Below are 27,483 nucleotides of genomic sequence, written 5' to 3'. Positions count from 1 at the left end.
CACTAAAAGTGCTATAAAAATTGAGGAAACAAAGATAAATAGAATTCAGAGAAGCATACAGAAAAGACATTAATTTGGACTTGAAAGGAAGATATAATTTGGAATAGAAGAATTTCAGGAGGAAAGAGCCATATGAACAAAAGTAAGATATTAAGAATAGATCTATTATGGGATACCAAGGAAAGGGATACCTGATAAAAGGTGAATTCACTGTGAGACATATGTGGAAAATATGCAGGCTTTGGGGGATAACACAGGTGGATAACTTGAATTCCATTTCCACCTATGCTAACTGTGATGCTGGATAAGTCACATAACTTTTCTCAATTTTTCTTCATATATAAAAAGGAAACAGAAACATCATTTTTACAGGGTAGCTTTGAAGATTTAAAGCTGTAGTACATGTAAAGTACCTGCGAAGTAAAATAAAGTACTTGTAAAGTACTGGGACAAGTTACACACAGTAAATAAGAACTCCCTTCTATGTTGGAGAATAGTAGAAAGCAAGGTTACTTATATAAGGTAGAATTGGGCTTCAGATATTTCCTAAAAGTTAGGGATTTGGGGCAGATGAAAGAGAAGTGCTGATAAAAGTAATTTTAAAGAAATAAACTGAACATTAGAAAAATTATCACTTAGAATCAATGTGTCTGGTTAATTCATTATAATCTCAGCATACAGTAACCTGGATCAGAACACAGCAGTGAAGAAAATAAGGCACTATCTTAGAAAAGAATGACCAAGTTTTGGAACACTGAATGAATATGAACTATGAAAGAAGAATGAATGAAAGATAATATTTTTGATCCTAGATAACAGGAGAATGGTAGCACAAGACTAAATCAGAAACAGAAAGGAAACATGATTACAAATTATTTAAGCATAACTTAATTAATCATAAGACTGCTATATAGTTGTCAATCAGGAAGAACTGGGTGGTGGGGACAGGGAAAGAATCTGGCCTTCAGTGACAGGCACCAGGCAAGAAAATGAAAATAAAATCATGGCTTTTAAAATATATCTTATATTTAAGTTTGCAAATCGAAAATTCCTCATAATTGTCTGTGTACTTACAGGAGGAAGAGGAAATGAAGGAAAAGAGGGGACAGTTGGCAATGAAATGCCTACAGGATCAAGGAAGATACTTACATGTGCCCAAGGTGGAGACTTCAGATCTCCTTCCTCTTGGCTTCCTTCATTGCCTCCTACTCCCCATCTAACAGTAAAACATTTTTTTTCTATTTAAATAAACCTATAGCTCCAGGGTTTATGATCAGCTGATGAGTAGGAAGTAACAATGAAAAGTGGGAAGTGCAGTAGTTTGGAACTAGATGTTTAAAAAATTTTAAATATCTTAATACATTTACCCATTTTCAATCCAAGCAAAATAAATGCCAAATGAAGCATTAACCTTCATGTCCCATAGGCATCATGGGAACAGGGTTACTGTACAGCAACATCACGTCGTTCTGAAGACATCTAACACTTGCCACACCCAGCTCTACAGCTCCAACTAGTGCCTTGTGGTTCTCTGACTCAGTGATTTTCAAAGCGCAGACCACATAACTTTGACGAGTTTGAAAGCAGAATTATTTTCCCAGAACTTTTCTAATAGTTTTATTGAAAATTATGATTTTAAAGGTTGTTGATGTTCTACAAAATGTGTTCACATTAATTAAAAAGTTCAGTTCATCTCCACTAATATATTTTCATGACTTTTGAGTGCTGCTTACATTTATTAAACCTCCATTTTTGCGCATGCTTTATTATACCTCCAAATAATAAAAATGGTTCAATGATTCACTGAAGGAGTAAAAGTAGTGAAAACAGAACTGGAAATAATGCAACTTACAAAAACACCATAAATTAAAAAATGAACAGGACTCTAATACACTGAATAAATATAAATCTGAATGTGTCAGGTAAAGAGTGATATCACACAACAGCTGAAAGGAAAATGATAAGTAGAAAATTAATACAGTGAATATCTGAAACTTTGATTTATTGAGTCATCTATTTGTTCCCAGCTTTCTGCTACGGAACAGTCTGTCAGAACAGTGGCCACAAGACATCATAGTTTTTGTTTCACTTTCAAAGCACAATGACCTGCATGAATATGTCACAATTTTTAATGGTAAGAAAAATATTAGAATTAAGATCAAGATATGGTCATATCTGTCACAATTGGTCTTTGTATTCTAATGGGTAAATCCGACTACTAACATTTAATTATAAAACAAACAAGTATTTATAAAACAGAACAAGTACCAAGTGATGCTTTCTAGAAAAAAAGTGATGAATTTTACTAAAGAAAGAGCCAAAATCTACAGGGGATGTATTTCAATACATACTTTTTTTCTTTTTTAAATTTTTTATTAAGGTATGATTGATATACACTCTTATGAAGGTTTCACATGAAAAAACAATGTGCTTGACAGTGACTGTAATGGGGTTTGTAGGGGGGACTTGGTGAAGAGGGGAGACTTGTAAACATAATGTTCCTCATGTAATTGCAGATTAATGATACCAAAATTAAAAAAAGAAAACAAAAAACAAAAACAAAACAAACAAACAAAAAACAATGTGGTTACTACATTTACCCATATTACCAAATTGCCACCCATACCCCTATGCAGTTACAGTCCATCAGTGCAGCAAGATGCCACAGATCCACTATGTGGCTTCTCTGTGCTACACTGTTCTCCCTGTGATGCCCCACGCCATGTGTACTAAACATAATACCCCTAAATCCCCTTCTCCCTCCCTCCCCAACTGCCCCCCCACCCATCCCCTTTGGTAACCACTAGTTCATTCTTAGAGTCTCTGAGTCTGGTGCTATTTTGTTCCTTCAGTTTTGCTTCATTGTTATACTCTACAAATGAGGGAAATCGTTTGGCATATGTCTTTCTCCACCTGGCTTATTTCACTGAGCATAATGTCCTCCAGCTCCATCCATGTTGTTGCAAATGGTAAGATTTGTTTCTTTCTTATGGCCGAATAGTATTCCATTGTGTATATGTACCACCTCTTCTTTATCCATTCATCAACTGATGGGACACTTAGGTTGCTTCCATATCATGGTTAATGTAAAAAGTGTTGCAATAAACACAGGGGTGCATATGTCTTTTTGAATCTGAGAAGTTGTATTCTTTGGGTAAATTCCAAGGAGTGGGATTCCTGGGTCAAATGGTATTTCTAATTTTAGTTTTTTGAGGAACTTCCATATTGCTTTCCACAATAGTTGAACTAGATAACATTCCCACCAGCAGTATAGGAGGGTTACCCTTTCTCCACATCCTCACCAGCATTTGTTGTTCTTAGTCTTTTCGATGCTGGCCATCCTTACTGTTGTGATATGATATCCCATTGTGGTTTTAATTTGCATTTCCCTGATGCTTAGTGATGTGGAGCATTTTTTCATGTGTCTATTGGCCATCTGAATTTCTTTTTTGGAGAACTGTCTCTTCATATCCTCTGCCCATTTGTTAATAGGGTTATTTGCTTTTTGGGTATTGAGGCGTGTAAGTTCTTTATATATTTTGGATGTTAACCCCTTGTCAAATATGTCATTTACAAATATATTCTCCCATACTGTAGGATACCATTTGGTTCTGTTGATGGTGTCCTTTGCCGTACAGAAACTTTTTAGATTGATGTAGTCCCACGAATTCATTTTTGTTTTTGTTTCCCTTTCTCAAGGAGATGCATTCAGGAAGAAGTTGCTCATGCTTATATTCAGGAGATGTTTGCCTATGTTGTCTTCTAAGAGTTTTATGGTTTCATGACTTACATTCAAGTCTTTAATCCATTTCGAGTTTACTTTTGTGTATGGGGTTAAACAATCATCCAGTTTCATTCTCTTGTATGTAGCTGTCCAGTTTTGCCAACACCAGCTGTTGAAGAGGCTGTCATTTCCCCACTGTATATTCATGGCTCCTTTATCATGTATTAATTGACCATATATGGTTGGGTTTATATCAGGGCTTACTAGTCTGCTCCATTGGTCTATCTATGGGTCTGTTCTTGTGCCAGTACCAAATTGTCTTGATTACTATGGCTTTGTAGTAGAGCTTGAAGTTGGGGAGCATAATCCCCCAGCTTTATTCTTTCTTCTCATAATTTCTTTGGCTATTCGAGGTCTTTTGTGGTTCCATATGAAATTTAGAACTATTTTCTCTAGTTTGTTGGAGAGTGCTGTTGGTATTTTGATAGGAGTTGCATTGAATCTATAGATTACTTTAGGCAGGATGGCCATTTTGACAATATTAATTCTTCCTATCCATGAGCAGGGGATGTGTTTCCATTTATTGGTATCTTCTTTAATTTTTCTCATGAGTGTCTTGTAGTTTTCACAGTATAGTCTGTCACCTTCTTGGTTAGGTTTATTCCTAGGTATTTTATTCTTTTTGATGCAAATGTGAATGGAATTGTTTTCCTGATTTCTCTTTCTGCTAGTTCATTGTTAGTGTATAGGAATGCCACAGATTTATGTGTATTAATTTTGTATCCTGCAACTTTGCTGAATTCAGATATTAGATGCAGTTATTTTAGAGTGGATTCTTTAGGGTTTTTTATGTACAAGATCATGTCATCTGCAAACAGGGACAGTTTAACTTCTTACTTGCCAATCTGGATGCCTTTTATTTCTTTGTGTTGTCTGATTGCCGTGGCTACAACCTCCGGTACTATGTTGAATAGAACTAGGGTAACTGGGCATCCTTGTCTTGTTCCAGATATTAAAGGAAAAGCTTTCAGCTTCTCGCTGTTAAGTATGATGTTGGCTGTGGGTGTGTCATATATGGTCTTTATTATGTTGAGGTACTTGCCCTCTATACCCATTTTGTTGAGAGTGTTTATCATGAATGGATGCTGAATTTTGTCAAATGCTTTTTCAGCATCTATGGAGATGATCATGTGGCTTTTGTCCTTTTTTGTTGATGTGGTGGATGATGTTGATGGATTTTCGAATGTTGTACCATCCTTGCATCCCTGGAATAAATCCTACTTGATCATGATGGATGATCTTCTTGATGTATTTTTTAATTCGGTTTGCTAATATTTTGTTAAGTATTTTTGCACCTATTTTCATCAGGGATATTTTCTTTTTTTGTGGTGTAATTTTCTTTTTTTGTGGTGTGTAATTTTCTTTTTTCGTGGTGTCTTTGCCTGGTTTTGGTATTAGAGTGATGCGGGCCTCATTGAATGAGTTTGGAAGTATTCCCTCTTCTTTTACTCTTTGGAAAACTTTAAGGAGGATGGGTATTAGGTCTTCACTTAATGTTTGATAAAATTCAGCGGTGAAGCCATCTGGTACAGGCCTTTTGTTCTTAGATAGTTTTTTGATTACCAGTTCTATTTCATTGCTGGTAATCAGTCTGTTCAGATTTTCTGTTTCTTCCTTGGTCAGCCTTGGAAGGTTGTATTTTTCTAGAAAGTTGTCCATTTCTTCTAGGTTATCCAGTTTGTTGGCATATACTTTTTCATAGTTTTCTCTAATAATTCTTTGTGTTTCTGTGGTGTTTGTAGTGATTTTTCCTTTCTCATTTCTGATTCTGTTTATGTGTGTAGACTCTCTTTTTTTCTTGATAAGTCTGGCTATGGGTTTATCTATTTTGCTTATTTTCTCGAAGAGCCAGCTCTTGCTTTCAGTGATTCTATTGTTTTATTATTCTTTTTATGCTCTAATCTTTATTCTTCTTCTTCTACTGACTTTGGGCCTCATTTGTTCTTCTTTTTCTAGTTTCATTAATTGTGAGTTTAGACTGCTTATATGGGATTGTTCTTCTTTCCTGAGGGATGCCTGTATTGCAATATACTTTCCTCTTAGCCCAGCCTTGGCTGCGTCCCACAGATTTTGCCGTGTTGAATTATTGTTGTCATTTGTCTCCATATATTGCTTGATCTGTGTTTTTATTTGGTCATTGATCCATTGGTTATTTAGGAACATGCTGTGAAGCCTCCATGTGTTTGTGGGATTTTTCATTTTCTTTGCATAATTTATTTCTAGTTTCATACTTTTGTGGTCTGAGAAACTGGTTGGTACAATTTCAATCTTTTTGAATTTACTGAGGCTCTTTTTGTGGCCTAGTATATGATCTATTCTTGAAAATGTTCCATGTGCACTTGAGAAGAGTGTGTGTTCTGCTGCTTTTGGATGTAGAATTCTGTAGATGACTGTTAGGTCCATCTGTTCTGGTGTGTTGTTCAGAGCCTCTGTGTCCTTACTTATTTTCTGTCTGGTTGATCTGTCCTTCAGAGTGAGTGGAGTATTGAAGCCTCCTAGAATGAATGCACTGCATTCTATTTCCCCTTTTAATTCAATTAGTATTTGTTTCACATATGTAGGTGATCCTATGTTGGGAGCACAGATACTTATAATGGTTATATCTCCTTGTTGGATTGACCCCTTTATATGATGTACTGTCCTTCTCTCTTGCAATTTTCTTTGTTTTGAAGTCTATTTTGTCTGATACAAGTACTGCAATTCCTGTTTTTTCACTCTATTAGTTGCATGAAATTTCTTTTCCATCCCTTCACTTTTAGCCTGTATATGTCTTTGGGTTTAAAGTGAGTCTCTTGTAGCTGGCATATAGATAGGTCTTATTTTTTTATCCACTCAGTGACTCTATGTCTTTTGATTGGTGAATTCAGTCCATTTACATTTAGGTTGACTATTGATAGGTATGTACTTTTGCCATTGTAGACTTTAGATTTGTGGTTACCAAAGGTTCAAGGTTAACTTCCTTACAATCTAAGAGTCTAACTTAACTCACTTATATGCTATTACAAACACAATCTAAGGGTTCTTTTCTTTTTCTCCTCCTTTTTCTTCCTCCTCCACTCTTTTTTACTTATTTATTTATTCTTTTGTTATCGCTAATCTACAATAACATGAAGAACATTATGTTTATTAAGCTCCCCCTTCACCAAGTCCCCCCGACAAACCACATTACAGTCACTGTCCATCAGCATAGTAAGATGCTGCAGAATCACGACTTGTCTTCACTGTGTTGCACAGCGCCTCTGTGTCCTTACTTATTTTCTGCCTGGTGGATCTATCCTTTGGAGTGAGTGGTGTGTTAAAGACTCCTAAAATGAATGCATTGCATTCTATTTCCTCCTTTAGTTCTGTTAGTATTTGTTTCATATATGCTGGTGCTCCTGTGTTGGGTGCATATATATTTATAATGGTTATATCCTCTTGTTGGACTGAACCCTTTATCATTATGTAATGTCCTTCTTTATCTCTTGTTGCTTTCTTTGTTTTGAAGTCTATTTTGTCTGATACTAGTACTGCAACAGCTGCTTTTTTCTCCCTATTATTTGCATGGAGTATCTTTTTCCATCCCTTGACTTTTAGTCTGTGCATGTCTTTGGGTTTGAGGTGAGTCTTTTGTAAGCAGCATATAGATGGGTCTTGCTTTTTTATCCATTCTATTACTCTGTGTCTTTCGATTGGTGCATTCAGTCCATTTACATTTAGGGTGATTATTGAAAGATATGTACTTATTGCCATTGCAGGCTTTAGATTCATGGTTACCAAAGGTTCAAGGTTAGCTTCTTCAGTATCTTACTGCTTAACTTAACTTGCTTATTGAGCTGTTATAAACACTGTCTGGTGATTCTTTATTTCTCTCCCTTCTTATTCCTCCTCCTCCGTTCTTTATATGTTGGTTGTTTTATTCTGTGCTCTTTTGTGTTTCCTTTAACTGCTTTTGTGGGTAGTTGATTTTATCTTTTGCCTTTAGTTAGTATTTGGTTGGTCTGATTTCTTTGCTGTGATTTTATTTTCTCTGGGAACATGTTTAGCACTAGGAGTGCTCCCATCTAGAGCAGTCCCTTTAAAATACCCTGTAGAGGTGATTTGTGGGAGGCAAATTCCCTCAACTTTTGCTTGTCTGGGAATTGTTTAATCCGTCCTTCATATTTAAATGATAATCGGGCTGGATACAGTATTCTTGGTTCAAGGCCCTTCTGTTTCACTGCATTCAATATATAATGCCATTCTCTTCTGGCCTGTAAGGTTTCTGTTGAGAAGTTTGATGATAGCCTGATGGGTTTTCCTTTGTAGGATACCTTTTTCCTCTCTCTAGCTGCCTTTAAAACTCTGTCCTTGTCCTTGATCTTTGCCATTTTAATTATTATGTGTCTTGGTTTTGTCCTCTTTGGGTCTCTTGTGTTGGGAGTTCTGTGTGCTTCTGTGGTCTGAGCGACTATTTCCTCCCCTAGTTTAGGGGAAGTTTTCAGCAATTATTTCTTCAAAGACACTTTCTATCTCTTTTTCTCTCTCTTCTTCTTCTGGTACCCTTATAATACGGATATTGTTCCATTTGGATTGGTCACACAGTTCTCTTAATATTTTTTCATTCCTGGAGATCCTTTTATCTCTCTCTGCCTCAGCTTGTCTGCATTCCTGCTCTCTGATTTCTATTCCATTAATGGCCTCTTGCACCTCATCAAGTCTGCTCTTAAGTCCTTCCAGAGATTGTTTTATTTCTGTAATCTCCCTCCGGGCTTCATCCCTTAGCTCTTGTACATTTCTCTGAAGATCCATCAGCATGGTTATGACCTTCATTTTGAATTCTTTTTCAGGGAGATTGGTTAGGTCTATCTCCCCAGATTCCTTCTCAGGGGAGGATGTCTGGGTTATTCTGGTCTGTATCAAATTCTTCTGCCTTTCCATGGCGATAGAGGTAGTTGTGGGGAGCTGGTGCATGTGTCGGTTGGGAGAATGTCCCTTCTTGCTGGTTTGTGGCCTTCCTTTCCTGGGAGAACGGTGACCCCTAGCAGCTTGTGCTGGGCAGCTGTGCGCAGACGGGGTTTCTAATTCTTGCCCGGCCGCTGTGAAAGAAGTTCTGCCCTGCTGCCTCAGACTGCTGCTCCACTAAAGCACTCGCTTTTCTTTGTCCCAGGGTCCCCGGCTACGGGGACCGACTTACAGGTTTTACTGTCCCATTTCCCTAGTATCCAGCACCCCATGCACTATGTGTCTGTGCTCCCAGTGCAGATGGCTAGGGCTGGGTATTTAGCAGTCCTGGGCTCCCTCTCCCTCCCTGCTCTGACTCCTCTCCTCCCACCGGGAGCTGGGTTGAGGGGCGCTTGGGTCCCGCCAGGCTGGGGCTTTTATCTTAACCCCTTTGTGAGGTGCTGAGTTCTCGCAGGTGTGGATGTAGCCTGGATGTTGTCCTGTATATTCTGGTCTCTCTTTTAGGGATAGCTGTGTTTGTTGTATTTTCAAAAACATACACGGTTTTGGGAGGAGATTTCCACTGCTCTACTCACGCCACCATCTTGGCTATTCCCATTCCTCCTCCATTCTTTATATATTAGGTACCATATTCTGTACTCTTTGTCTATCCCTTGATTGACTTTGGGGATAGTTAATTTAATTTTGCTTACTAATTAGCTGTGCTACTTTCTTTACTATGGCTTTATTACCTCTGGTGATAGCTATTAAACCTTAGGAACACTTCCATCTACCACAGTCCCTCCAAAATACACTGTAGAGCTGGTTTGTGGGCGCTAAATTCTCTCAGCTTTTGCTTATCTGAAAATTGTTTAATCCCTCCTTCAAATTTAAATGATAATCTTGCCAGATAAAGTAATCTTGGTTCCAGGCCCTTCTGCTTCATTACATTAAATACATCATGCCACTACCTTCTGGCCTATAAGATGTCTGCTGAGAAGTCTGATGTTAGCCTGATGGGCTTTCCTTTGTATGTGATCTTATTTCTGTCTCTGGCTGCTTTTAACGGTCTGTCCTTATCCTTGATCTTTGCCATTTTAATTACTGTATGTCTTGGTGTTGTCTTCCTTGTGTTGGGAGACCTGTGGATCTCCATGGCCTGAGAGACTCTCTCCTTCCCCAGATTGGGGAAGTTTTCAGCAACTACCTCCTCAAAGACACTTTCTATCCCTTTCTCTCTCTCTTCTTCTGGTACCCCTATAATGCGAATATTGTTCCATTTGGATTGGTCACACAGTTCTCTCAATATTCTTTCATTCTTAGAGATCTTTTTCTCTCCGTGCCTCAGCTTCTTTATATTCCTCTTCTCTAGTTTCTATTTCATTTATCATCTCCTCCACTGTATCCAATCTGCTTTTAATACCCTCCATTTTGCTCTTCAATTATTGGATTTCTGACCAGAATTCATTCCTGAGTTCTTGAATATCTTTTGTACCTCCATTGGCATGTTAATGATTTTTATTTTGAACTCCCTTTCAGGAAGAGTCATGAGGTCCATGTCATCTTTCTCAGGGGTTATATTAATTTTACTCTGTACCAAGTTCCTTTGGCGTTTCATATTTGTGTATGGCACCCTCTAGTATCCTGAAGCTATACTCTCTGGAGCTGCTCAGCCCCGGAAGCAATGTTGGGGGTTGCAGGGGAGTGGTATTGGTGCCTAGGGGGAGGAAAGAGCTGTTTCCTGTTTCCTGGCTGCTATGTCAGTCTCCACTGTCTGAACCAGCACACAGGCATAAGCTTTTGTCCCAGAACAGCCGGATATGGATCCCTGCTTTCCAAAAGCAGCTGGAATCTCAGTCTCTCCCGGAATTCTGCCTGTCTTAGCTTTCCAACCCCGTAATCACGAGAGTATCATGAAAGCACCATGAAATGTAGGTTTGTGCTCCCAGAGCAGGTCTCCAGAGTTAGGTATTCAGCAGTCCCAGGCCTCCACTCCCTCCCTGCTCTGTTTCTCTTCCTGTGCCAGTGAGCCAGGGTAGGGAAAGGGCTTGGGTCCCGCTGGGCCACAGCTTTGGTACGTTACCCAGTTCCGTAAGGTCTGCTCTTTTCTCCAGGTGTATGCAGTCTGGCGCAGTCCTCTTTCCTGTTGCTCCTTCAAGATTAATTGTATTAATTATATTTTTGTATTAGATGCAGTTTTAGGAGAAAGCCTCTGTCTCACTCTCACCTCTCATGCCAACATCTTTAATCCTCTTTGAATTTGTACTTTTACAGGGAATCAGATACAAGTCAAGGTACTGCCAAGGGACTTAAACCAGCCACAAGGTTGTAACAAATATTCTAACAAACAAAAACCAGAGCAAGCTATTGGCAAAGCATTTTTATCAGGTGGAATGAAGGATACAGTATGAAACAACAATTACTATCATGCACATACTAGCAGATATTTCACTTTAGAGTTGGCAAAACCAGTGATGTGCAATGTTTGTATCAATATAATGAGGAAGAAATTCACAATTAAATTTTATCTGTTTATCACTGAAAATCCATGAGAAGAGATTTCTCTATCCAGTTAGTTATTTTTGAGTTTGATGTAGACTTTTAAAAAGGTACACTGGAATCAGTAATATCAGTGCATCATGAATAAAAAAGGTTATACCTGAACAGCTCCACAGAGATTTATTCCCAGGCAACAGGTATTGGTGAACAATATGTTTCTTGATCTTAATTCAATATTAAAAGAAATAGTAAAGATATAATCAAATCAAAGCCATGGCCTATTCATCTTTTTAAAAACAGCTTTACTGAGATACAATTCACATATTTTACATGTCACATAAAATTTGACCATTTCAAGTGTGAAATACTTATTTCCTTTTGATATATACATCTCTGCAAAATAATAGGGAATGCAAGACTATCTTTTCACACTGAAGTATGTTGGGATAGATTCAAGTTTATGAAATGGAAAATGAGATAAAAACATTGAAGTCACCAACAATTCAGTAAAGATCATCTATATCATTTCCATCCATTTTGGTAGCGTATCTCAGCAAAACATACAATATGTTGAATAGCCTGAACCTATCCTTTCAGGATGAATATGTCACAATTTTTAATGTTAAGATAAAGATAAGAATTAAGATCAAGATGTGGTCCAGTCTGTCACAATTGGTCTTTGTCTTCTAATGGGTAAATCTAACTATTTACATTTATTTATAAAACAAAGTATTTGTCTAGTATCTTTTTTTTATATCTTATTTCAAACACTTCCTTGATTTCCTTTACTTTATACCTTTTGCTATATGGGCCTTGTTTTTTTTTCTTCAAGTGATTTGAAACTCATAGAATGAAAAATCCCACGTATAGGTAATTCTCTTTAAATTAAAAAAAAAACTTGAAATTATTTATTTTGTTGTCAATATGAAAAATTTTTAAATACTTATTGACTCCTTTGACCCATTTCTTTCCTAATTTTTATATTCATAGACAGAAATTTCATTTCAGACTAATTCGTTGAGTTATGTTCTCTTTAATAACCATATTTATTAATTCGACATTGAGCTAACTTCAACGCTCACCCTAGTGCTTTCCAATTGTTGTGTTCTTTATTTAGATTTGCCTTTTAATTGAGAATAACATGTCTCAGAAAAACTTGCAGAAAAGATAATGGTGGTATGCTTTCTCAACCCTTGCATGTCTGAGAATATTATTTCTTTTGCATTCAACCAAAATGACTAGAGATGGCTAGAGATGAAGTTCTTCGCTGTAAAATTTCAATTCTGGCATCTAAAGCAGCAACTTGTTTTTTTCCCATGCATATACAGCTGACCCTTGAAGAACTGAGGGGTTAGGGTGCCCCCAGGCAGTCAAAAATCCACAAGTAACTTCTGACTCCCCTGAAATTTAAATACTAATAAACTACTGTTGCCTGGACTAGTCAATGATAATATAAACAGTCAAATAACACATATTTTATGTTATATGTATTATATGTTGTATTTCTATAATAAAGCTAAACAAAAAAACCTTAACTGTTGCAAAACTCCAAAAATATTTCCAGTATGTTTAAGGAAAAAAATTCACATACAAGGACCTACACAATTCAAACCCATGCTGTTCTAGGGTCAACTATATTTATAGTATTATTTCCTTGTTTCTCTCTCTCTCTCTCTCTTTTTCTTTTGGTCTGGAGGCCCCTCTCAGTTCCCTGGCTACCAGGCACGAGGACTCACCAGCTGGTTGGTGCTACAATGATCTCTCTCCACCTTCCTCTGCGAGGTGCCGTCTTAGTGAGCATAGGCCACTGGCCAAACTAACCTTCCTCTAAGAACCCCACAGCTATCCTAACCCTATTTCTCATTCTTAAAATTAGTCTTTTATTAGAAAGTCTTCCAAAAAAAGTCCTTAAAGAAAGGCTTCAGTTCTTTCAAGCTCAGATTCAGGGCTTTAGGAAAAGTTTGTCAATAGTATCTTTAAGGACTGACTTTTTTCCACTTGTTTCAGAGACACTAATTATACCTGTGTCGGATTTCAGTTCTGTGTTCCAATCTATCATGTCAATTTCATTGGTAAAATTTATTTCAAGTTTTCCATCACACAACTGACTCAATTTTCTTCAGTGTATACTCTGTTCTTTAGTCCCTCTAATGAAGTTTTTAGTTTGGCTATGATTTTACTTCCCCAATTTTTTATTTCACCTATCTCCCTTCCAATTTCTTTTACCTACTTTTTCACCTCTGTCTATTATCTTCCCTTGTTATAAAATATTACTATCCCCTTGACTTTAATAAACTGCTTTAGCCTCTTGGTTTTTATTTAAGCAAAAAATAGGGGTTGTCTAAAATCGACTTCTATCCCATGTAACAGATCTTTTCTAAAGTATGCTTTCACTTTGGACACTTTCATGTGGCAGAAACTTTAGACCAACTCAGACCCAGTATTTGCTCATAAGTTGGTGGAATTGATGCTTCTTTACCATCCCTCTGGCTTCTGTTTAATGCCAGCTCCAAGATTTTATGCTGAGGCTTTGCTGATGTAAATGTACATTATCCCTTTGGTGATTTAGGAGCAGGAAACTTTTTCTTAGTATGATTTTTCTTTTATGTTTAAAATAAGCAGCCACATAACAGGCAAGATTTCTATAACCAGCTTTTTGTCTGGCTCAAACCTCAATCCCTGGAGTTTCTCATAGTGCCATTTCCCTACTGTGTCAGGGAGAATACCCACCATATTGTATACTTGCTGCCTAGGATAATCACTGCCTGGGCCCTACTTTTAAAATCTATTATTCAACATAATAAAATAGATTCCAAGTAGAACACTATGCATCTGTTCCAAAGCTTGCCCTTACCTCTTCTTCACTTGTCCATGTAATTATCCCAGCCTTTACTTCCCATGTCCTCGATTATTTTCCTGCAAGTGAGACTTCCAAAAGGTACCAGGTTTTCCTAGTGATCCATCACTAGTATAACCAGTAGAAATCTCTCAGAGTTTCTCAGACTTGGATGACATTCCTATATTGGGTCAGGGCCAAGTCAATTATTTCCTTTTCATAATTACCTGGTCATTTTGGTAGCAATCAGTTGGGGCAGGAAGAAGGGCAATCAAATATCTGTGCTCAAGTTACCATATAACATGGAATTTATTTTGGTGCAAATTTGAGTTTTCCTCCATTAATTTTCCAGTACCCTTTGGACCACTGGGAGAAACTCTCCCTGGTGAAGACACTAATAAATTCTATTACAGTCTAAACAAGTAGATCATTACATTTATATTTGTAAACCAGAAGAATTTGTCATAATGAATGTAGTAGAAGGATAAAAAATCAAATAAAACCCTCTAGAATAATACAAGATGATTTATCCAGTACGCCAGTGCCTGGAAATATCTTTTGAACAGCACTTTCGCACGGCTCTAGTGTAATAACTGATGCTTACAATGATAAGCCTGAAGCCTACAAAATCCCAAAGAAAATGTTATAATTACCATAGTTTATGTTAAGAGCATGGCTTAGTATAGTCTAATTCTTTTAAAACTGATAGGTTTTTAGCATGATAGATATAGCCACTTCATTAAGCCCAACATCTGCTTGAATAATACCTATTCCCAATAGATCAGTAACAGTTTAACAGATAAGCAAATAAATAAATATTCATTTCCCACACGTACAGTATCTCTTACAGTATATTCCAGGCTTAGTATGTCATTTCCCAAAAAAAAGAAACTGATTGATCTTAATAAAGTATCTGTTTGATTTGGTTATTAGTAATATAGAGGCACAGAAGAATAATATATAATAGGTTAAAGAAACAAATACCATAAACTATTTTACATCAAGGTTGAAAAGGAAAAAGTTTCACCTCTAATTCTTTCCTTTTCAAGCAAAACTGTCTGTGGGTAATGTTTTTCATGTGAAACCTTCATAAGAATGTATATCAATGATACCTTAAAAAAAATAAAATTAAAGAATTAAGAATTTGTCTGTTGATCTGGAGAAAGGACCAGGATGTATTATTATAAAGAATGAAAATAGCAAGAAGCAAGAAAAATTTCATATTTTGAATTCTTTTTTGCAGATAACAGTGACCCCTACACCCCCCAAAAAAACTGAATTAAAAAGGATACAAGGATATATATATACAAAGCTGTTAATATTTTGGTCACCTGAGGACTGATGGTTCACTAATTTTTTTCTTATCTCTTTATTGAGGAAAAATGATAATTTTAAAATGAAAAATTGGAAATATAGGGCAGATTAAAGAGAAAAATTAAAAAAAAAACCGTCCATGGGTATTTTTAACAAGAGACCTCTGACCCTACGGAAGTGATTTTACCTACTTGAAATAGTTTGATTCTGCTATACTACATTCCCCGTCTCTCCCTCTCATTTATAAAAAGACAAATAAATTAAAAGCTCACAAATAACTGCTTGAATTGCCAAAACAAAAATATAAATGTATCAACATCTGCTTTTCTATTAGACAAAAAAGCAGCAAACTCATGATTAATCCAATACAAAATTGCTCCTCAAATCAGTGGTGTCATGGATTCAAATGCACTGTCATCTTAAAAATGCTTAAATTCACTGGAAAATAAAAGCAAAATAATTTGATTTAACTGTACCTGCTCATCTCGTTGTCTCCACTCTTGCCAATTTTCTTCTCGTGACTCCTTCTGCACTGGGTTTGGTAATAAAAGCTCATGTTGAACATTACAAATGGCATGGGAGGATTTCTGGGGAATTTTCTTAAAAGCAAGATTCCTGAGCTATGAAACAAACAAAAAATACATTCATTCAGTTTACCAATCCTGGGATACTAATGACTTTTTTGGAAGTTAAGAAACCACTATTTCTATACTTCTAATTATTCCAAACATTCGCTAAGCTAATGCACAAATCACTCTTTGTGTTTTGTAATCTTTGTGGAATATTAATTTTGCCAGCATTTGAGATAATGTTAGTGGGTTTCTAGATGAAATGATTAATAAGTGAAAACAACTGTACTTTACCTATACCACTGTTTTAATGATTCTGCTTTACTAAAGGAAAGAAGTGTATAGAAGTAGAAAACAGAATAATAAGCACGATTTTAAAATGCAAAAAAACAGGATTCAAAAAGATTAAAGTTTAACAGCTTACAAATTCAAAAGTTTAAACAGTTAGAGAAGACAGCTTCAGCTTCAGCAACTGCAGTGACTACTTTACTAGTCCTGAAAAATCCAGGGCATACTCCACAAAGTAACATAATGAACTAAAACTATACTGGTCAAGCCATTCCCAACAGCAAGAATAATCCAAGATGCAGTAGTTGAAACAAGTGAGTAAAATACTGACATACTGTTATGGATTAAATTGTAAGTACTCACCCCAAAAACATGCTGTAGGCTTAGCTCTCAGTGGTTCTGTGAATGTGACCTTATTTGAAATAGGGTCTTTGCAAATGTAATCAAGTTAAGATAAGATCATACTGAATTAGAGAGGGTCTTAATCCAACATGACTGATGTCTTCATAAAAAGAGATGAAGACAAAGATACACTAAGAGAACACTGTGTAGCAACAGAGGCAAAGATGAGTGATGGAGCCAGAAGCCTAGGAATGTGAAGGAGTGACAGACATCACAGGAAGCAAGGAAGCAGCAAGGAAGGGTTCTACTTAAGTCTCAGAGAAAGCACGGTCCTTATTGACATCTTGATTTGGACTTCTAACCTCTAGAACTGTTAGAATACATTTTGGTTGATTTAAGCCACCTAGTTGGTGGTACTTCGAAACAGCAGCCCTAGGAAACTAAAGAAGAGGCTTTAAAACGAGAATCAACAATTTTAACTGATAATCAATAGACTATTCTGTAACAAGGCCTGATGAGACACAAACACCACTTTGGGTAGCTAGTTTCTGCCATGGCAAGAACACAGAGGAGGAGCTGCTGCTGGATGAAACACTGGTAGGTGGACTGTTGCAGCATGCTATAGACATTAGAGACTGATGGAACTAAAGCCACAGAAGTGGCACAAGAGGATCCTCAGGCTCACTCTCAGTTATGTGTTTCCTTAAGTCTCTACTGTAAACTACACTATTACCTTATTTTCTGTCTTTCCATTGTCATCTTTAATTCCAAATAGAAAATGGTGGGCAATCAAAGTTCTGGAAGATTGGGTTTCTGAAAGATTTTATGGTGGGGAAAATGATTTTCTTTTAAAGTTACCCTGTATTGAGAAAACTAGACAGCTACATGAGAGATCACCCATCATGATCAAGTAGGGTTTATTCCAGAGATGCAAGGATGGTACAATATTTGAAAATCCATCAACATCATACACCACATCAACAAAGAGGACTAAAAACAAATGATCATCTCCATAAGATGCTGAAAAAAGCATTCAACAAAATTCAACACCCATACATGATAAAAACTCTCAACAAAAGGGGAGTAGAGGGCAAGTACTTCAACATAATAAATGCCTTATCTGACAAACCCACAGTCAACATCTGAAAGCTTTTCCTTTAAGATCAGGAACAAGACAACGATGCCCACTCTCCCCATTTTTATTTAACATAGTTCTATTAATGAATAGGAAGAATTAATATTATCAAAATGGCCATCCTGCCTAAAGCAATCTACAGATTCAACGCAATCCCTATCAAAATACCAACAGCATCCTTCAACGAACTAGAGAAAATAGTTCTAAAATTCATATGGAACCATAAAAGATCCCAAATAGCCAAAGCAATCCTGAGAAGGAAGAATAAACCTGGGGGGATTATGCTCCCCAACATCAAGCTCTACTACAAAGCCACAATAATCAAGACAATTTGGTACTGGCACAAGAACAGACATAGATCAATGGTACAGAACAGAGAGCCCAAATATAAAACCAAGCATATATGGTTAATTAATATACAATAAAAAAGCCACGGATATACAGTGGGGAAATGACAGCCTCTTCAACAACTGGTGTTGGCAAAACTGGACAGCTACATGCAAGAGAATGAAACTGGATTACTGTCTAACCCCATACATAAAAGTAAACTTGAAATGGATTAAAGACCTGAATGTAAGTCATGAAAGCATAAAACTTAGAGAAGAAAAAATAGCAAAAATTTCTTGAATATAAACATGAGCAACTTCTTTCTAAATGCATCTCCTTAGGCCTGGGAAACAAAAGCAAAAATGAACAAATGGGACTACATCAAGTTAAAAAGCTTCTGTACAGCAAAGAACACCATCAGTAGAACAAAACGGCAACCTACAGTATGGGAGAATATATATCCAACAAGGGGTTAACATCCAAAATATATGAAGAATTCACATGCCTCAACACTCAAAAAACAAATAACCCTTTAAAAAAATGGGCAGAGGATATAAGCAGACACTTCTCCAAAGAAGAAATTCAGATGGCCAACAGGCATGTGAAAAGATGCTCCACATTGCTAATCATCAGGGAAATGCGAATTAAAACCACAATGAGATATCACCTCACACCAGTTAGGATGGACAACATCCAAAAGATAAGTAACAACAAATGCTGGCGAGTATGGAGAGAAAGGGGAACACTCCTCCACTGTTTGTGGGTATGTAAATTAATTCAAACATTGTGAAAAGCAATATGGAGGTAACTCAAAAAATTAAAAATAGAAATATCATTTGACCCAGGAATTCCACTCCTAGGAATTTACCCAAAGAAAACAAGATCACATATTCAAAAAGACATATGCACCCCTACATTTATTGCTGCACCATTTACAATAGCCAAGATCTGGAAGCAACCTAAGTGTCCATCAGTAGATGAATGGATAAAGAAGAGGTGGTACATATATGCAGTGGAATATTATTCAGTCGTAAGAAGCAAACAAATCCTACCATTTGTTTTCTTAGTTCTGTTCACGGATGGAACTAGAGGGTATTATGTTTAGTGAAATAAGCCAGGCGGAGAAAAACAAGTAGCAAATGATTTCACTCATTTGTGGAGTATAACAACAAAGCAAAACTGAAGGAACAAAACAGCAGCAGACTCTCAGACTCCAGGAAGTGACTAGCAGTTACCAAAGGGAAGGGGGTGGGCAGGATGGCTGGGGAAGGAGGAAGAAGGGGTTTAAGGGGCACCATGATAAGCACACATAATGTAGGGGGGGCACAGGGAAGGCTGTGTAGCACAGAGAAGACAGGTAGTGACTCTATAGCATTCTTACTATGCGGATGGACAGTGACTTTCATGGGGTGTGGGGGGGACTTTATAGTATGAATGAATGTAGTAACCACAATGCTGCTCATGTGAAACCTTCATAAGATTGTATATCAATGATACCTTAATTAAAAAAAAAAATATATATATATATATATATATATAACAAAAAAACAAAATAACACTCATCTTTATTTACTCATATGGAAAACTAGTCACTGCTAATTTTTTTTAAAAGCCAGCTATAAAAAGTCTATTAATAATCCCATTTTTGTTTAAATTTGAATATATAGTTATATGTCTATGTATGTATCTATATATTTATATAAACCTATATAATGGTACAGAAAACATACAATATAAATTGGTTATATCTCTAGTTATATTTACAAATGACCTTTGTTTCCTTTTAAGATTTCCTTGTTTTTCAGAAACTTTTTGGATTGAGCCTATAAGCTTCCACTGATAGAAAAACAAAGCATTTAAAAAATGTTATTACATTTGACTTTAAATACACACAAATTTACATCCATTCATTCAAGTCATATTTACCAAGTACCTTTAGACCAGGTACTGCAGATACATGGGTCAAAAAGGCAGTACCTTCCATTATAATACTACAGTCTCTTGGGAAAGTAGACACAAATAATTGTAACGGTTACCTCATTTGCTTCACTCTGTTGCTGTTCCTTCTTTTTTCTTCTTTTTTCTCTTTTTCTCTCATTTGTAGTTGATTTGCTCGTTTGAGACTTTCCAGTATTCCGACCTTTACCTTTTCCAGGTTCAGAATCAGAACCACTGCCACTATCCACTTGCAACAGGGCAAAACGAGAAGCAGTAGTGGGAACAGAACTTAGTACTGCTGAAGCCATTGTACAGGTTTTTCTTTTAATATACTCCTATCAAGAATAATTCCTGTGGGGAGAGAATAAGAGGCAGATGAGTAAACATCCTCAGTAAAATCTATTCTAGATTTCTAGATTCTAGAACATTTACACACACACATTCTCCCGACAATGGATTTAGTAATATTTGGATTCATACACCCACAGTCCTACTGGCAATACCATACTTCTTAAGTTAAATTTAACTTCTTAAACTTTAAGTTACTTTTTAAACTTAAGTAAACATAAAATTGCATAATAGAAACATTTTTTAAATATATGTAATTATATTTCAGACTATTGTAAGACTACCACCAATACAGTATATTAATTTTTCCACATATAGATTTCAAAAATTCATTATTTCCTCTCTTATAAAGGCACTGCTGCATATTAATGGAGAACATCCTAAATCAATGTGGTTTACAATGACAAAGTAGGAATACCATTTTTTGCTGCACCCAGAGACACTCAGTCCAGCTAGCTATATGTTTATTCCCAACATCTAAGAACAAAATGCAGTAGAAAAGGAGGAACATGCTACTCTCATATACAAAATGCTGCCTTGAGTTTGATTCTGGCGACTGCTACTAAGTCTCAGAATGGATAGCAAAACAGAGAACTCAAATTTTCTCAACGAAAGGAAACTTTTCAAAATCACCTTCCTATTATCTTTTATTTTACAAATGTCAGTACTTTTAAAGAACTCCGTACACAGGATATTAAAGGTCCTCTAGTAACATCCAACCCAAATCCTTTAGTTTTACAGATGAGATGACTAGCACAGATTGGTTAAGTGACTTGCTTCAGGTCATTCTGCTAGTTAGTGGCAAAGTCAAGACCTGAAAATATATTCATTGAATCTTACTCTGTAACTTCATTAAGAAGCCTTGTACCTACTGCTTTTAATTCATAAAGACCATTTTATTAGACTACTAAACTCGGAAACATGTTTATTTTTATTTTGAAATGAGGTATATAAAAACTAAGTAAAATATTAATTGAAAAAAAAAAAAGAACATTCTAAGCACCCAGCCCTAAGTAACAGAACGTTAACCTGTTCCATGTTTCTCTCCAGTAGAATCCCTCCTACTCCCCTTTCCAGAGGTAACTCTTATCCTGATTTTTGTGTTACTTATTCATTTTTCTTTATAGTTCTATGTCAGTCTTAAGTCATAGTGTGACATCTGAACTAGTTACTATCATTTCTACAATATCCTATTGTTAACACAGGTCCTCCTTATTCAGCTTGGGAGGGGATTATGGAAAAGCGTGAATACTAGGAGGTCAGGATCATTGAGGTCCAATCTGAAAGCTAACCACACACTGTAGTTTGTACATTTCCAGAAAGGAACAAAAATGAGAAGCATGTGTTCATTCTTCATCTTAACCTAAGAATCCAGAAAATTATTTGAAAATCTTTCAATTTTCTGTTAAACAATGATGAAAATCAAAATATGAGCAGATATTTAAAGATACCATCTAGTAGTCATTAAATCCAATTATTATTATTATACTACCATGTTACGATTTATTGCTATGTTCAGAAATATGCAAAACAAGGTAAAATGCCACAACATACAGAGATGACATCACACTGATAAATTATGACATATTTTGAGGCTTAAATCTTTCCTATAAGCATGAGAAAAAGCTTTGTAAGTTAACGAGAAAGCACTACAAAATGAAAAAAAATTCCACTCAAAAATACTATAGAAAACAGTAATTCTTTAACATGCCATGTTAAAATTCTGAAATTTTAGTTGTTTTGGTCACTTTAGGTATAGTAATCCTAAGCAATTGTTCAACAACTATTATTATAATTAATTTTAACTGTTGGGACTATGAATTGCATGTGGTAACTCTTCACAAATATTCACCACCCCTTCTGAAAGGAGAATTATAGATCGCTTCCTGAATGCAGGCATGACCATGTGACTTACTTTGGCCAGCGAAATACAAGCTTTAAAAAGCTTTGAAAGCCAGAACATGGTTCACCGTGTTCTCTTCTTCCCTGCTACCACCAGTAAGATGGCGAACTTCCGGCTTCTCTTCCGGGTCCTCAGTTCCCGACGGCGCCATCTAAAGACCAATCACCTCTCTCCCCACTCCCACTCCCAGCACCTAGCCAATAGCCACCAGCCCCATAGAAGTAACACCACAATCACCCCATGCCCCTTCCTATATAGCCCGCCACCTTTCCCCAATAAAGCGGAATTCTCCAGTGAATTCCTGCTGTGTGTCGCTCCCTTCCTTTCAGAAAACAGTAATTCTTTAACATGCCATGTTAAAATCCTGTAAATTTTAGTTGTTTTAGTCACTTTAGGTATAGTAATCCTAAGCAATTGTTCAACAACTATTATTATAATTAATTTTAACTGTTGGGACTATGAATTGCATGTGGTAACTCTTCACAAATATTCACCACCCCTTCTGAAAGGAGAATTATAGATCGCTTCCTGAATGCAGGCATGACCATGTGACTTACTTTGGCCAGCGAAATACAAGCTTTAAAAAGCTTTGAAAGCCAGAACATGGTTCACCATGTTCTCTTCTTCCCTGCTTCTGCGATTATGGAAGCGTATGTTGAGATGGAATCTCTGTAAGTCAGGACTGATGGATTCTAAAACTACAATGAACAAAGTCTCCTTGCTGACATGTACTGGAGACAGAGCTTGAGCAAGAATGCAGCTTTGCTGCTTTAAGCTGCTGAAATTTTCAGGTTGTTATTGCAGTATAACCTAGCTTTATCATGACTGATGTCTCAAACAAATTTCTTTTCCATTCTAGGACTGATATCAAAATTGTGAATTTCATATCTGGGTTGTTTTGCATGAGTTAAATGTTCACAAATGTTCCATTCCAAAACATCTCTCCAAAGCTCACTGAAATTTTCTTTCTGTGGCATACGGCACAGCTTCCTTACTTACCAGTGCATCTTCAGTTTCCTTTAGTCCTTGGAGGAGCCCAGAAAACCCTGGAGAATTCAGAGATCTGGGCCAGTCACACAGAGGCAAGCAGCCTCTTCTGGTGCCGCCCAGAGGATAGCTCTGTACATGCTACTTGGCAGTTATTTGTCAACTGTGACAAGTGAAGTGCTCAAGCCCTTCAACAAACAGCTGCAGAATGCTCTGCTGACCATCATGGTAGACAGGTCGATGAAACTGTTGGAAGAGTTTGTACTAGGTGCCCAAAATGCAAAGCATGCAGTACAGGGAGCCACAGCAGCTGTCAGGAGTCAGGAAGCACAAAATTTTCTGGTGAGCAAGGTTCCTGAAAGTTCTATATTCACAAGTTGCAGGTTTTTCTTCCCATTTGCCAGTGACATGCCTTTTTAATGGCATAAAATCTAGCTGCAAAGTGACTGCTCAAATGATGCATATGCTTTCTATAAATTAGAACTCTGTCATTATTTTAAACACCTGAAGTTATAATGCCCAATTGAATCTGAACTACTTTCATTTAATCACAAGAAATTTGTATACCATTGTCAATGAGAAATGCTTTTAGACTCTTTAAAAATAATTCTAACGGTTACAAATTATTGTATGGCTATACAGCAAAAGTTTTTTATTATCTACTCATCCAAACAAAATCTCAACAAGGACCCAATCTGAAGAAAGCATCACCTAGAAGTCTGGGTCGGGAATTATGTGTTCTTATTTTCCATAGTTTCCATTATTTCCCCAGTATTCTATAACAGCCATATTTCTTCTGTAGGGAAAAAAAATCTCATCTGGTAAAGGGAAAATGGTCATCTACACCAAATTTCAAAAAGGGAAACAAAGTAATCAATATAATATTGATTTTTCTGCCCTATGTCAAAACTTAAAAGGGCAACTACAGGGCACATGGCAATGAGCTGCCTCTGGTCCTTTATGTTAGTCATGCAGAAGACAAATGACTGAACAACTGTCAAAGACTGATTATGTTTGCATGTTTTTAAGAAAACCTTCATTAACAAATTTCTCAAAATTTGCAAAAAGATAGTCCTGTTACACAATCCAGGGATTCATTTGAAACTTTTTTTTAAACCTTGAGAGGGGATAAATAGGCAGACCATGTAACATGAGGCTTTTTTAAAGATACTATTTCAGGGGATGGCTAGGGTTAGTGTTCCTTCAGTTTTGTGTCCTAAACTCTGCATCTCCATCTACAGCCATATCTAAGAGATATTAGGATAAGTAGATTCAAATAGAGCTCTTTTCCCTCCCCCTACTATTTCTTTCTTTCTCACCATGTCTTTAAGATCCAGACACTCAAATGCTCAGTAATTTATATAAATTTAAATGACATGGACATAGTTAGGGTACAAAATGCAAACATATAAAACTATAGTGGACATCCTCTAAGCTACCAATGTTGGCCATTCTATGAATGTGATGGCTTGTGCTGTATATTGAACATTTACATATTACTAAAATAATACACTGATCAGGTTTTTAGTCCAGAAATCTAATTGTTACTTCACATGTTTCCGCTTTTTCCTTTGTGTTTCCTTTCCAAAATGACTTAACGGCTAACAGAAAAAGAACGTAAGGAAACAATCCCATTTACAATGGCATCAAAAAAGAATTAAAAAAATTTAAAAAACCAAGGTGGTGAAAGACCTGTGCACTGAAAACTGACATTTCAAGATACTGATGAGAGAAACTGAAGATGACACAAATAAATGAAAAACTATACCATGCTTACAGATTAGAAGAATTAATAGTTTTTAAATGCCCATATCACCCAAAGCAATATACAAATTCAATGCAATCCCTATCAAAATTTCTATGGCATTTTTCATAGAAGTAAAAGAAACAACCCCAAATTTGTATGGAACAAATAAAAGGCCCCCAACAGCCAAAGCAATCTCAAAAAGGAAGAAAAAAGCTGGAGATATCATGCTCCCTGCTTTCAAACTATGCTACAAAGCTACAGGAATCAAAATAGTATTGTACTGGTATAAAACAGACACAGATCAATGGAACACAATAGAGAATCCAGAAATAAACCCATGCATATATGGTCAATGAATTTATAAGAAAGGAGGCAAGAATATACAACAGGGAAAAGACAATCTCTTCAATCAATGGTGTTAGAAAAACTGGAGGGCCACGTGCAGAAGAATGATACAGAGCCACTACTTTATATCACACACAAAAATTAACTCAAAATATATTAAAGAATTGAATGTAACACCTGAAACCATAAATTCCTATAAGAGAACAGGTGGTAAGCACCTTAACATTGCTCTTGGCAATATTGTTTTTGGATATGACTCCAAAGACAACAGCAATGAAAGAAAAATTAAACAAGAAGAATTACATCAAACTAAAAAGCTTCTACACAGCAAAGGAAATGATCTACAAAATGAAAGGTCAACCTTCTGAATGGGAGAAGATACTCTCAAATAATATTATCTGGTCAAGGGCTAATATCCAAAATTCACAAAGAATTCACATAATTCAATAGCAAAAAGCAAACAATTATGATTTAAAAACGGGCAGAGGATCTGCACAGACATTTATCCAAAGACATACAGATGACCAACTGACACATGAAAAGATATTCAACATCACTCATCATCAGGGAAACGCAAATCAAAACCACAATGAGATACGATCTCCCACCTGTAGAACTGCTATTATTAAAGAAACAGGAAATAAAAAATGTTGCTGAGGATATGGAGAAAAGGGAACCCTTCTGCACTCACTGTTGGTGGGAATGATAATCGTTGTAGCCAGTATGGAAAAGAGTACAAAGGCTCCTAAAAAACATTAAAAATAGAACTACCATGTGATCCAACAATTACACGTCTGAGTTTTGTTTTTCTGAAGACAACAAAAACACTATTAATAAAGATATCTGTACCCTTATGTTCACTGCAGCCTTATTTGTAATAGCCAAGATGTGGAAACAACAGTGTTTCCATTGATGGATGAATGTATACACACACACATACACAATGGAATGCTATTCAGCCATGAAAAACAATGAAATCTTGCCATTACATAGATGGACCTTGAGATAGGCCAGACAGAGAATGACATCATACGATTCCACTTATATGTGAAATTTAAAAAACAAAAACCGAATGGGGAGAGAAGAAAAGATGATGGCATGAGAAGTGAGGTAGAAACCTCCTCCCAAAACCACATATAACACGAAAATACAGCAAATACAACTAATCCTGAAAGAGCAGCTGGAAAGAAGACTTACAGACTGCCTACATCTGAGGAAAAGAGAAGACCCCATGGAAAAGGGTAAAGTAGCAAAGCCACAATCCGGCAGGACCCAAGCCTTTCCCACCACCCCAGTTCACTGGCAGAGGAAGAGAAATGGAGCAGAGAGGGAGCAGAAGCCCAGAACTTGTAAACACCCAACCCTGGAGATCTGCTCCGGAAGCACAAACCCACATTAATGATGCTCTGGAGATTACTGGGGTGGGAAAGCAAAGACAGGCAGAATACTCAGAAAGTCGGAGATTCTAGCCGCTTCTGGAGAACACATACCCACAACCGGCTGCTCCAGGACAAAAGAAAAGCAGGTGCTTTGAAAGACTTCCCAATAGAAAAAGGGGTGCTAAAGGGGAAAGGATTACACAGAGCTTGCTGCTCAGGAGAGAGGACAGATGGAAAAATCGTCCCAGCACACCCAGCCCAACAAGTTGGGAATTTTCAGGAGCTTCAGGCACTCCATTGCCCTGGCTAGCAACACAGCTCCAAAGTCCCCACTGCAATATGAAGCCTGCTGCTCCTTCCTCATGACCGGCACTGGTTCGCAAACCTACTGCCCCAGCCATTGGGCCTGACCAGCTGGAGGGCAACCCACTATGGCGGCTACAGGGGCTTAACGCAGAGGCTCCACCCTGCACAGTCAGCCCTCTAACCCTGGCAGTAGAGGCAGGAACTGTATCTGGAAAGCACGAAAGTGCTCTTGTCTCCCGGCAGGCACCAGCACTACACACAAGCAACCCCCACTATGGAAGTGCTGGGGAGCTCCAGATACTACAGTTTCTCAGTACTAGAAGGCACTGCCTACACAAAGTTATTATTCCATAATAATCATTAGAAATATGAAAGGGCAAAAGAATCTGATACAAACCAAAATCATTCAAGCGCCAGAAACAGGGCTAAGTGAAACTGAAGTCACCAATTTTCCTGATAAAGAATTAAAAATAAAAATCATAAAAATGCTCAGGGAGCTACAGAAAATTTTCAAGATCTCAGGAAGGACTTCAG

General features: G+C 36.9%; 1 protein-coding gene across 4 annotated transcripts in view; it reads right to left on the bottom strand.

Moving 5' to 3' along the window:
• Window positions 1-27,483, bottom strand: part of GKAP1 (G kinase anchoring protein 1) — a 78,705-nt gene that overhangs the window by 42,588 nt on the left and 8,634 nt on the right. For all 4 annotated transcript variants that reach the window (XM_057498548.1, XM_057498546.1, XM_057498547.1 and 1 more), the window contains 2 exons: window positions 20,033-20,285; window positions 15,812-15,955 (listed from right to left, as the gene is read on the bottom strand). In XM_057498548.1, the coding sequence (XP_057354531.1) occupies window positions 15,812-15,955; window positions 20,033-20,242 (354 nt within the window). In that variant the 5' untranslated portion in view covers window positions 20,243-20,285. The remainder of the gene's footprint in view (window positions 1-15,811; window positions 15,956-20,032; window positions 20,286-27,483) is intronic.

Source organism: Manis pentadactyla, chromosome 3 (genome assembly GCF_030020395.1).
Source record: "Manis pentadactyla isolate mManPen7 chromosome 3, mManPen7.hap1, whole genome shotgun sequence".
Taxonomy (NCBI): domain Eukaryota; kingdom Metazoa; phylum Chordata; class Mammalia; order Pholidota; family Manidae; genus Manis; species Manis pentadactyla.
Note: the sequence above shows the minus strand (reverse complement) of the source record. Positions and strands in the feature narration are given on the sequence as shown.